Source organism: Haliotis rufescens, unplaced genomic scaffold, assembly GCF_023055435.1.
Source record: "Haliotis rufescens isolate VD_foot unplaced genomic scaffold, xgHalRufe1.0.p SCAF_2, whole genome shotgun sequence".
NCBI lineage: Eukaryota > Metazoa > Mollusca > Gastropoda > Lepetellida > Haliotidae > Haliotis > Haliotis rufescens.
In genome coordinates, this window is record NW_025963890.1 from 62059510 (window position 1) to 62073077 (window position 13568).

The following is a 13568-nucleotide window of genomic DNA, read 5'->3' on the forward strand; positions in this document are numbered from 1 at the left end:
ATAAGAACTGTATTGTGAACTCCGACAAAACAATATATCTGTCTTGCGTGATGTTGATACTGGTGGGGAGAAGTCGCTTCTCTATTCCTGGCCTCGTATCTTATATCTCCGCAGTACAGGCGCTCAATGTTAAAATAACACGTCATCCTCGGGCACTGCCAGGTGCGAAAGGAGACAATGTGCACCTACATTAGTGTCAAGAATTCAGATCTTGTCGAATGATACTTAGCCTATCCATGCTGGACTTGATAAACCTGGTGTGGAACTCTATACACCCTGCAGCTGTAAACAGAGTTTTGTAGACCGCCATGGAGAACTTGACAAAAATAGTAGAAACCTTGGGTGTATCTGTGATATCCAACTACATCAAGATAGAGAGAGGTTGAGGTAGACAACTGCTGCTGATATCTGGGATAGATGTAAGAAGTATGTCTGCTCCATAATCAAAACACATTCACAACATAGCACGGTCACGCATTCTTTATCATTTCTTCGTTTGCCTGCTTCGATTCACACAGATAAGCTTTGATCAGACAAGAACACAACAAATTAAGCCAGAAATTGCATAAGTAAAATTCAAGGAGGTGATTTTATTCTTGAGTTTACTCCACTGTTGCATGTGATGCTTGAGAGCTTCATGTAATATTTACAATATGAGGCTGTGTACCTGTTGCCTCCTCAATCATATTGTAAAATGAAATTTGTGCAGGGTGAAAAAGAACTAGACGTTTCCTTTGGGTTGATGGAAAAGATATTTATGGATGTGCGAGTGGAAGTCATGAATGTTTGATACATGCTGAAGATGTCCAGTCTCGTGTGGAATAGAGAGCCGTCTGGTAACCCTATGGAGAGTGTACATGCTTGTCAGGAACTGGTACAATTCCCACATGGGTACAATTTGTACCATCTACTCTTGTCTGTACCATCCTCAGTACCCGCCTCTGTCATCCACTCTTACAGGATGGATAAGAGTTAAACTGTGAAAACCCTATTACTGGTGGTCATGTTCTAGAAGAATCCTTTCTAAATTCTGTGAACCTGCTCCCCCTGAATACCTTCTGACAACTATGTGTGTTCTGCCTTCATCTCCAACTGGCCCTGACATTCTAGAGCCACTTGACCAGTGGTCTGTCATCTTCAGCAAGGATTTGCAAGTAATCCCTCAACACCTGGCACAGTTGGAGGTGGTCAGATGTTTGACCTCAGGTCATCTGACAATTCTCAACATGCTTAGTATCAAAATGGACCTTTCATCACCTTTGGTGGTCAAGTCTCGGTGATAAGTCTGAGGGTGGGGGGGTGATTGGCGTGACTCACAGAAGTATTGATTCAGACAGAGATTGCAGAACATTAAGAAATCTGTTTTCTGGATATGGTTATCCAGTTCCTTGTCATTGTCCTACATTATGGTAAATTTATATGTTGTGTAGAAAGTTTTCTATGTTGAAAGGCTTTCTGCATCCACTGAGGGTTGAAGAATAAGAATATTTATTGTACATAAACACCCACAGGGGGCAGGGTACAAAACATGAACATGACTAATTAAACATTGACATACACAATAGAATACAAATACATGTATTGCTATGATTATATTGCTAGAGAGGAGATGCAGATTTTCTTTGCCTAAACATTTTTTGAATGAAATTGGAGATAATTTTTGCAAAAGACTGGTAGATTTAAAAGTATTTTTAGAGATATTGAGTGCATAGCCAAGGTGGGTGATGAATATAGTTCCTGTCTCAGGTCTTTATACAGAGGGCATTGTAACAGGAAGTGTTCCTCATCTTCTATTTCTTCAGTATCACTGAAGCTACATAATCTTTCTTCTGTTGGAGTGTTAAAGTATCTTCCTCTCTCAATTTGAAGGTTGTGAGCATTGAGTCTGAGCCTTATAACTGCTTTGCGGTGTTCTAATGGTTGTGCTAAATGGTTCAGTAGTGAGAAGATGCTGTAAGTCATGCTTCCCAAATGTAATCTTAAGTTCACTTTGATACTTCAGGCATAAAGTAGTTACCCTGAGGGAAATACTTAATCCCAAAGGCAGAGTTCAACATCTAGTTCTATGCTAATTAGGTTTGCCTGGTGGCATGTACTCAGCAAACCATGGCTAGTTTGTGGTCACTCAGGTGAACAGAGGTGGAATTGAACTAAAACAGATGGTCAAAGAAACTGATGTAGCTAGAGCAGACTGTCAGCCTTGTAGCAGACGGTCAATCATTGAGTTGACCAAACTGACCGACAGCCATGAAGCAGACAGTCAGTCATGGAGCAGACGGTCAATCATGGAGTTGACCAAACCGACCGACAGCCATGGAGCAGATGGTCAGTCATGGAGCAGACGGTCAATCATTGAGTTGACCAAACTGACCGGCAGCCATGAAGCAAACAGTCAGTCATGGAGCAGACGGTCAGCACTAGGTGTGGTCCAGGTGTATTCATTAGGGTCAGTTCCATCTGGACATGTTAGTAATGCAAGATGTTCCTTCTAATGTGTTGATGGTTGTGGGTCAAGTCCACCAGGCCTGCGAATGAGGCAACACTGGTGTTGATTATGTAAGAGTGATGCTGCAGGTGTCCCGGTGGAATTGGTATCACTGACAGCGCAGGAAGGAATCCTTGTTACTTGTCCTGACATGCCAGAACCCCACTTCAGGATGAACAGGAACTTGTACAGTCCACATCCAATGAAGTCGCAAAAGTAAATTAATAAGAGAAACTTGCACAGTCCAAATACTCCCAGAGAAGTAGATTAATAATAACTTATACAAAGCCTCCATACAATAAGGCCATTAATCAAAGATAATACATATATTTGTACTTTTATTGTTGTATTGATGGATCCAAGATGCTATTACTAATCAGATATTCATGACTATGTTTTGAATAATGCATACACTTACTTGTCTTTGAAGTAACATGTTTAAAAGTTCTACAGATTCAGCACCCATACAATAAAGTTACTGGTAGATAAATATTAATATTGTAATTCTCATTTGCTTTCTTTTCTTTGTTTGTGGACCCTACTTGGATAAAAATCAATTAATCATAGATGTAAGTTTGTAATATCACGGACCTCTATTCAATTATTTTTTATTGCCAATGTATGGAAATGCTGTTGACATCTTTTCACATCCTACAATAACCATCAAAGAGTAAATATTCTTTATGAGATGTGTTGTAACTGCATTGAAACTTACATTACTAGAAAAAATACATTTGCAATCAACAATCTGAGAGCAATGTCCCAGTAGAAAATGGAAAGGAAGACCCCCTACTGTGAGAACATACGATAATAAGACTTCCATGTTTTTTTAAGGGGACACAACAAACGATAGAAACAGATTTCCTCACAGGAAGATATGATGATTAATCACTGCGATACAAGTATTAAATTTCAATCAAGATCTGATGAACTCGGCCATGATCTTCAAGTTGCATCTATTTTACTTGTTTCTACATTACAGCAACTCTTGAATAAAAACTGCAATGTGTAACCCATCGTCTGTAAAGAAAACCTCCCGAGATGAGGTAGCTGGGCCGTGACTGATGTCAAAAGCAATGAGCACATATCAAAGTGTTTTTGCTGTGGCAATATGGAAGAGACATCAGTGATGGCAGGGTTTTGAGTGAACACAGAACATGAGCTGAGGCTGAGAGTCACACAATGAGCTTAGGCTGGGAGTCACACAATGAGCTGTGGCTGGGAGATCCACCATGAGCTGGGAGATCCACAATGAGCTGTGGCTGGGTGTCACACAATGAGCTGTGGCTGGGAGATCCACCATGAGCTGGGAGATCCACAATGAGCTGTGGCTGGGAGTCACACACAATGAGCTGTGGCTGGGTGATCCACCATGAGCTGTTGCTGTGAGTCCTACAATGAGCTGTGGCTGGGAGATCCACAATGAGCTGTTGCTGTGAGATCCATCATGAGCTGTTGCTGTGAGTCCTACAATGAGCTGTGGCTGGGAGATCCACAATGAGCTGTTGCTGTGAGATCCATCATGAGCTGTTGCTGTGAGATCCACAATGAGCTGTGGCTGGGAGATCCACCATGAGCTGGGAGATCCACAATGAGCTGTGGCTGGGAGATCCACCATGAGCCGTAGCTGGGAGATCCACCACGAGCTGGGAGATCCACAATGAGCTGTTGCTGTGAGTCCTACAATGAGCTGTGGCTGGGAGTTCCATAGTCCTGCACCATGACCGTGGAATATATGTATTTTATGAAAACAAAACCAATCTAAATTGACATAAAAGCAAGTCTAACCAGTCCGAGAAATCATTTGTTTTAGTTTTGGAGGAGAGGAATGTATTTTGTAATAAAGATTTCATAGACTATATATTAGTCCAGGAGATCCACAAGGACATGTTGCAGGGAGTCCCACCAGGACCTGTCTCTGACCTGTAGCTGGTAGCTCCACCATGAGCTGACTCCATAGTGCTGATATTTTTAACCATGTCATGAAGTAATGAGACTCCTCCCACTGAGAACACCAGCATGTTGGCCATGTCCCTGAGTGCAACCTTATATGTTCCTTTGCCAGGTTGAGATGGTTTTATTTGGATGCGTTCACCAGAGAATATGCATTATGACACTGTCTGATATACTTCACTAATGAAATGTGGTGTAAATTATTAAATTAATGTCAATTTTAGACGGAAATTAGTTGGCCTCAGTTGTTTGAAGTCATATGGGTAACTATTTTTTTAGTCTCTCTTGTTGAAGTTGTGGTAAGTGAGTGTGAATTTATACAGATACCAAGTACTCTCTGATTATAATGGGGGCGGTCGGGTAGCCTAGTGGTTAAAGCGTTCGCTCGTCACGCCGGAGACCCGGGTTCGATTCTTGACATTAGTACAATGTGTGAAGCCCATTTCTGGTGTCCCCGCCTAGATATTACTGGAATATTGCTAAAAGCGGCGTAAAACCATCCTCACTCACTCACTCTGATTATAATGGAACACAGTTAGACCAGGATGGAAACATGCTGCTTTTACAAAGACCCGTAAAGAACATCATGACACATTTCCAGAGCTGTTACCCGTAAAATGACAAACATTTGGGTCGGGTAAAAATGTTGGTTCTCAATATCAACAAACCCTAAAGAACAGAAGTACCAGGATGTTTTTGTGTAATTGTGTTATCGACTGGAAACAACCTGAACTGATCTTCAATAATAATCAAACTCTGTCCTAGATGTTTCCCTGTCTACAATGCATGGCGTCCTTATCTTCACAGTGCCAGCAATAGGTTGTTCCCAAACACCTCGCTGGGATGACATGTTGTCATTCTGAGGAGCAATTACTCAGTCAGTGAGATCATGGTGTTATGGATGGTGATGGGACATCTTGTTTTTCTTATCATTATTGCAGGGGGGGAACAACATTGTTTGCATTCATGACGTTATTCTCAAAAGCAGTGAGAGGAAAAGAAGCTATTGCTTTACAATTGCTAACCAGGCCCCAGGATCATGAAACTAACTTAAGACCATATTTTGTCTTAACTCTTAAGATTTTGACTTAAGACCAAATTTTGTCTTAAATTTGGGATCACGAAGCTCAATCGGTGAGAATATCTTAAGTCTAAGACAAAATTTGATCTTAAGTCCAAAGACTGCCCCTGAGTAGACTTAAGACAAAATTTGTAGCAAGAAAGATGGCGGAGGTTGTTCGCCTCATGCGTCGCCTAAGGGCCAAAAAGGACAAAATAGCAATTCATCGGACTTTTCGAGACCGATTCAACCCTCTTGATCTGTAGAACGACGTGCGCGTGTCCCTATGACGACGGTTTTAGACTTAGACTTAGCTAAGATTTTGCTGAGACCGTTTCATGATCCAGTCTTAGACCGAATCTTAGCTAAGCAAAATCTTACAAACTTAAGACAAAATTTGAGCTAAGACCACTTTCATGATCCCGGGGCCAGGTTGCAAATTGTGCTTTTGGCTGCATGATTATGTATTATTAAACTCAATATTTGATAATGATCTTTATCATGAACAAGTCTTAACAAATGAGAGAGGTTGGTCACAGTGTAAAAAAAACATTTTTGAAAGAGTTAATGAATATTTATTTCTATTTCACTGCTAATGTTATTTTATCTAAATTTCGGTTGTATGTGGTAAAAATGATGCTATGCATTATATATGTCCATAATGAATTAATCATTAAATTTTTTTAATATTTTTGTAAATTATCACTTACAATCGTTGTGTGGTGAAGGCACCTTGTGAACTCTTGGAGGGATTTTAAGAGATAATTTCGGGAAAATAGAAAAAGATGACATAGCCTCCTAAATGTGTATTCTACACCGTGGGGTTATTCATACCTTGATCAAAATGGGCAATAAAATGGAACTTAGGTGGGGAATTTGAAGTCAGTGAAGCAGTCATGGAAATCTAATGATTAGTTTTGGCCTAGGTTCCATGCATTAAAACCAGGTGATACACAATTCCAAAGATAACTGGACGTACTGGAGTAGAATTCATTTTATGCCTGAAGGTAAAATTTTCAATCAGGATGTTATATTATATTCATTTCAGGCTAATTAAGTTTGTGCCAGTCAAGGTGAAAATCAATACATGGCAATTAGTTGTGAGTCCAAGAGATTCCAGGTTTGACAGCCATCCATTTTGGAATTGCTGGTTCTGACAATATTCTAAGTGTACAAGCCCTCTATCCTTGTAGTATTGCTGTCTTGTGTTGATGCCAGCCATATGTTTTACCCATGGCCCTAATCCAGCGTTCAGGTTTGGGGCTGTTTTCAGTTTATTTTCCTATCTCCATTTCCCATACAGTTTGCTGGCTCCTTCAGAGGTCTACCAGGCTCTTCTCTCTGTGTTTATTTGTGTTTTGGATATAAAAGGAAAAAAATAAACTTTTTTTGAACTCCAGGCAAACTATGCATTGAACTTCAATGGTATGGTTCTTGGACTATCCTTGTCTTTAGATAACACCCTGAATCTTTGTTACCCATCATGCTTTGTAAAGCGATCGTATCAAAGACAGTTTCCAGCAAATAATGAAACGAAGTAAATGATTCATGGAGGATTCCATTGCTGCCACATGCCTTTCTTTCGTGCCAAGGATGCAGTTGATTTCAAAGGTATTATTTACATAAAACGTAATATTTCATTAAGTATTGACTGTTTAAAGTGTGAACCCTTTTCAATAAGACATGTAGTGAGAGACAACATAGAATAGGTGGGCGGTAGAGCATTGTCAGACACAGTGCTGAGGTTTCTAACATTGTCATATTATCTGTCTGCAAATCGAGAAGTTGACATGATTCGTAAGGCATGATCAGTTATTGAAAACAACTGAATGTTTCAAAGAATGGCATGCACTTTAGGGAATCAAACATAGCCATTCTTCATAAGCCTGAACACTAACTATTGTGCTACACCATATGCTTGAGTTCAGTGTCATGCTAATGACAGTGTCAAAACTGGTTAAAAGAGAAGTAGGATTCAAGTCTCAATGATTAATATTCTTGAAATTCAATCTGATTTTCTCATGTTTTAAAACCTCATTTCCATATTGCCAGCTACATAGGAAGGTAGTTGTATCTAGAGTTGCAGGTTTAGAAAGACAAGCAAGGACAAATGCGGCATAATTATCACTTTGAAATGTGATGATGAGCGACTGAAATGTGTTTGGTTGTAAAAGATGGTGTTTAATCAGCCCAGCACATGTTCAATGCGGCCATTAGAGGGCCAGTGTTACTGATAGACAACTGCTGTGTGAGGAAACTGCTGATTTGTTTTGACTTGTGTTGCTTGTAGCAGATTCACCAGGGAAAGCCATGATACTTAAAACGCATTTCACTGATAAATACCAGTACAGCAGTTTTCTGTTGATACCTATTAACACCTAGTTTGGTTTGATAAGATGGGTAGAATGTACATATTTGGGGATTAAAAACAAGCATTCTGTAATGGTACTATACCAAACACAAGCCAGTTTCACATTATAATGTAGTGTGAATAATGCTGAAGTTACACTTACTTTTTGGACCCTTGAAGATCTGGGGTAGAATAGGTCTTCCGCAACCCATGCTTGCCGTAAAAGGTGACTTTGCTTGTTGTAAGAGGCTACTAACAAGCATGGGTGGTCAGGCTCGCTGACTTGGTTGATGCATGTCATCGTATCCCAATTGCCTGGATCGATGCTCATGATGTCAATCACTGGATTGTCTGGTCCAGACTGCCGTCAAAGCTGGAATATTGCTGAGCGCAGTGTTAAACAACAAACAAACAAACAAAACTTTGTGTTTGTTGTCTTGGTTTTGAATGCCAAGTTTTCATGATGAAATCTTCACTGAGTTACCTGCTGATAGCTAAATCGGAAAGTTGTGCATTTTTTAATGGTTATAAATGGTTCAGTTGAAGTTGATGGAAGTAATGCGTCAAGATTTTGTTTATAGATATGGAACTTTTCTGTAGTTGCCTTTTTGTCTTGTTGGCAGGTGTAGTTCCGCGAGATGTGGAATATGTTTAGCATGTTATAGACCTTTGATGTGAAAAATGATGTTATAAAGAACTCTTATATCACAGATAAGTTGAGGTTCAGATTTCGGTACTGACCTTCAATATGTCAGCTTCCTGCTGTGTGTATGATATCAGTCATGAGGGATGCAGTGCTTCAGACCATCCTAATCTTGCTCGGCAGCATCAACACTTCTCTACCCTGTATTCGCAAGAAGAAAATGAGTGGCTACATCGTGACCTAGCTGCCGTTCCACAAAGCAATCTTAGCGCTACGACTATCATAAGTCTGTGTTCAAGTATGGGAGTTACTATCATCTTAGCGCTGAGATAGATCACTTTGCGGAATGGCTGATTGGGCGTCATAGGAGGTGGTTTGATTCTTGCCTATGCATCCTGTGGTTTGTGATGTAATCTTACTGGCTGATGTTAACGAATGCCTGCTAAGCTGGACCTGGCTGTGTCATGGAGTTTGTACCCAGTGGTGGAGCTGAACCAGTACACGATACACCAATTGTTTTCAAGGTGGGAACACCAAGAAAGGGCATCAAAGTGTTCTATGTGGGATTTGAACCAGGTCTTCATCATGATGAGCAAACACTTTGACCACTTGGCTAACCCACTTCTCATTCACACAGACCAAATGCTGAGATAATTGACTTGAACTCTTTCCAATCTCTAAGTCACTCGCATCTCAAATGTTCCTATTTCTGATGGGGTGTCTGGTATTCAAATAGCCTGGAAAGGCTATCTTTTGTCAGATAGGGCCATTTCCTCTGTACCAGACTTGGTCCAACATGCCCGGTAGGCGGAAATCTGTTGGCCAGCCACTGACCACTGAGATAAGTCAGTGACCACTCGGACATGTGTGTAAATGTTTTCCCATCAAGATGCAGGAAGTGTGGTATGTGCCTGTCTGTGTGGTTGGTGCACGGATGTGATTCTCCCAAGTCCCCTGATTCTCACCAATCTTCAACACAGCAGCCATTAACCTCACAGGTATGGGTCTGCACGTTGCAGGCTATTTCTGGTCAAGGATTTGTGGTCCAGCACATGCTAGTTTGTTGCACATAAACCAATACTATACACACCAGATTAAAAGTTACGCAAAGTGAATATTAGGCAATTAAAACACAGAACAAGAGTTGTAGTGAGTTCATTGTTAGAAATTAATGGTTCTTGAGGTTTGCTGTTATCTCAGGATGCGCTAATCTATCACACTTTCCTATCGGCAACATTAGCATCTAGTCTGAAGCTAGAGTCGGGTAGAATTACCTATGTCCCAGCCTAGTAAAGTCTCCTGAAAAAGATGCAGGACATGGATCGAGTTGACGCAAGGGTTTGAAATTCTATTAAACACACAAAGAAGTGGTATGGCGTGGTCTGTGTCGCGGGATGTGTTTTGATTTATGAGTCTTGTGGCCTTGGTAAGGCGTGTCTGTGTCAGAATGTGTTTTGATTGATCCAGCTTGTGGCAGTGGTAAGGTGTGTCGGGATGTGTCTCCGAGTAGAGTATTGATGAGTCTTGTGGCAGTGGGTGGCTGATCGGCAGAGATAACCCGTCAGTACATTATGTATTCCCAGCGATGAGAGGACTTAGTGTAATAGGCTGTAATTATATAGAAACCCAACAGTAAGTGCTGTTATCTTTCCCAGCCTAGACAGATGATTATGTTCAGGATTTGCTTAACATGCAGTCTGTCGCATATCTTGTAAACAAGGAATATCGCCTGCTGATCGCACACTGAATGCATCAGGACAAACTCCTACTGTGTAGATAAGATACACCTCCAAACTTCAGGCTCAAACCCTCTCTCAAGTAATGCATTCTCCTCTTCTGTTGAATACCGCCTCTGTGGTCTAGTGGTAGAGCATCCGCTTGGAGAGCGGAAGGTCCGGGGTTCGATCCCAGGCCGCGTCATACCTTAAGACGTTAAAAGATGGTACTTGTTGTTACACTGTCTGGTGCTCGGCATAAAGGGGCTAAAACAAGGACTAGTCAGTATACTGTGTCTGAGTGAGGTGTTCATGTTAAACTGCGGCATGGTATCTCAGTGAGCTAGCACTATAAATTGGCATTAGTCCAGACTAGTACAAGCAGCCACACATACACACACATGCATGCGCATCGCTATATAAGTGCAATAATCTTTGACGCGATGTTAAACCAAATTTCACCTCACCGCTTCTGTTTAATCAAGTTGTGTTAAATTATTTCCAAACAGTATGATAGTATTTGATTGGTTTAGACAACAAATAACGTGAAAAGACCTTGAATTACAACCTAACTACTCATCAATTCTTTTGACTATTATAAGACCTTTTTCAGTATTACTCCACTGACCACAATAAGCTGTTCTACAGTCAATAGAACAAGATTAGTACAAATATATGAATTTGAATTTCCCTCGAACATCAACTAAGGAAAATTATTCATTATCTGTCGACTGAACATTTCCAGTGTGTGAAGAAATTGCTTGTAATCTCTCCTTGTTGAGTTCAAATGTACGCCAGAACAGCATGGGCATGCGCTGTATACTGAAATTTAACAGCGTCTAGTTTTAATTGTATAACTGGCAATCTACTGCAAATAACACTGGGACAGGCTCACAGGTCTGTGTGCAACCCTTGCAGTAAACTATGTGTGTGGCATCAGGCTGCATCGTGGGGCAACACAACCCGAAGACACAATCCAGTATAAGGACATATTCAAGGATGCTATGAATTAGGAAGTTTACAGGATTAATTTGTGAATGCCCCCACATGATTAATTAGCAGACATTGCTGAAGGGTTCCATTACCGATGCCATTTGTGTTCTAAGGATCTCATTTTTCTAAGCAGTTGTATCGCCATTCATCAGGGTAATATATAGTTGAATGTTGGGCAATTGTTTGGTTGAGTTTTGAAATTAGAATTCTGATTTATTTCAACAAAAGTTCCATAAGATCGATTTTTTTTTTTTATGTTTATGCAAATGTCATTTTGTTGCTTTGTTTGATTTGAATAGGCAAATAAGTGGGTAGAATGTAAGATGTCTCAACATTTGTGTTTAATTTTTCTTCACTGTGTTTATTTGTACTGATTTTTTTTTCTTATCTAGACGTTCCATATCTGTGTGTGTGTTGTCCAACACAGTTGTTTTTTGCCTCAGATGTTTGTTGATGTTTAATTATAAACATTATGTCCTAGTTTTACAGATTAAAACACTAATCAGTCCTGATTTTTAAATATCATTTCTATTGGTTCTAATTTATTTGTGTTTAAAGTGAACATATTATTGTGAGTTATAGTGTCAGGCCAGTTGTTTTCAAGTTATATAGTATTTTGTTCTGATTTTCCAAAGAGTTATGTGTATTTTTGGTTATAAAATACCCTTAGGTTTGAGGTGTTGACAAGCTATAAAAGTATGTGAATGTGGAGGAAAGCTAGATACAGCATGTTGTATATCTATATATTCACATATGCATCTGTTGTCTTGCATTGAGGTGTCTGTAACATTGTTCAAGATAACGTATTGCATATGGATGCTATATAACATGAAGGGGAATATGTACTTATTGTTTACTTCTTGTGTCTTCAGCTCCTGGGAGTCCTCCCCGTAACGTCCGGGCGCGAGCTGCCAGCTCCACAACCATTGTTGTGTCTTGGAATGAACCAGAAATACCCAATGGAATTATTCAGGTACTCTTTCTGCCATGGTGTTAAGACGTTTATCACCATATATAAAATGTGTACTTTTTGTGCCCATTATTTGAATATGTTTTATCATTAATATTACCTTATTAATCATGTAAAACTGGGTTTATGGACTTAGGCCATTGTTCTGGAATGTTGGCATTACAACTGTTCAACTATTCATTAACATAGACTTTGTCTCTGGGCTGAGATATCTTTGTAGAACTGTAAGAAGATAGGTGGTTAAAATGTTAGCTTATCAATCAAAAGATCCATGTGAAGCGGATGTTTAATGACCCAGATATACAGAGGTTGTATTGCATATGATATTGGGCTTGACTGCAACACAATTTATTCCTTCATTAACCCCATTCACCAGCTCACTCACTCTTGTGACTGATGAAGATCCAGGTTAGAATAGGTCATAAGCAACCCATACTTGCCGTAAGAGGCGACTAACAGGCTCGCTGACTTGGTTGATGCCTGTCATCGTATCCCAATTGCGTGGATCAATGCTCATGATATCAATCACTGGATTGCCTGGTCCAGACTTGATTATTTACAGACCGCCGTCATATAGCTGAAATATTGCTGAGAGCGGCATTAAACAACAAACAAACAAACACTGTCTAATGTATGTATTTGTTTTCCAGGGTTACAAAGTGTTCTACACTTTACTACCACAGAAGCCAATCTTCTTTTGGGATGTGCAGGAAGTTACAAATGACAATAAACTGACTACCATCAGTGGACTAGAACCCAATAAAACATACACTTTAAGTGCTTTAGCTTTCTCTGGAATCGGCCAGGGACCCATGTCACACCCTATTCAAGTGTTGACAACACAAGGAGGTAAGAGTCGTCTCCCTTTGACCGCGCCCGTCAGGCATGTTTCGCTTATTTTCATTTGGATTTCAGGATGCTTAGACCATCAACATGACATACGTATGCTGATGTGACCTGCAACTCAGCAAGTTATATTTGTGCATTATAGTGATCCCTATTCCCTAGCATGAACTCAACAATCCCATGCATGTTTAGGCCGAAAAAAGAAATCCATGGTTCTCAGGTGTCACCTGCAGCAGTAAAGCTACCCGCATGACAGCATTTTGTTCTGCTTGTCGATTAACATAAGGCAATATTCTAACACTTGGGTAGAACATTTTTTCACACAGTGCCAAAAAGAGGCCGTGCCTGCACCAGTTTTATAAAAAAAACCAATAGCCTGAGAACCGATTGTGTTTTTGTTTTCCGCCTTCTATGTACATATATAGTACAAATTACATTCTGAAATATATACGAGTTTGATGACAATGCGAAAATGCGTTTAAATTATATGCATGCTTTTATTTTGGTTACTTTTTCTGAAGCCTTTTGGGAGAGTTTGATTTGTTTCTGTGAT

The 13568-nt window shown here is 40.1% G+C and overlaps 1 protein-coding gene across 25 annotated transcripts in view; it reads left to right on the forward strand.

Annotated features, from left to right (window-relative positions):
* Window positions 1-13568, forward strand: part of LOC124142441 (tyrosine-protein phosphatase Lar-like) — a 483544-nt gene that overhangs the window by 435572 nt on the left and 34404 nt on the right. For all 25 annotated transcript variants that reach the window (XM_046510959.2, XM_046510976.2, XM_046510967.2 and 22 more), the window contains 2 exons: window positions 12072-12172; window positions 12820-13018. In XM_046510959.2, the coding sequence (XP_046366915.1) occupies window positions 12072-12172; window positions 12820-13018 (300 nt within the window). The remainder of the gene's footprint in view (window positions 1-12071; window positions 12173-12819; window positions 13019-13568) is intronic.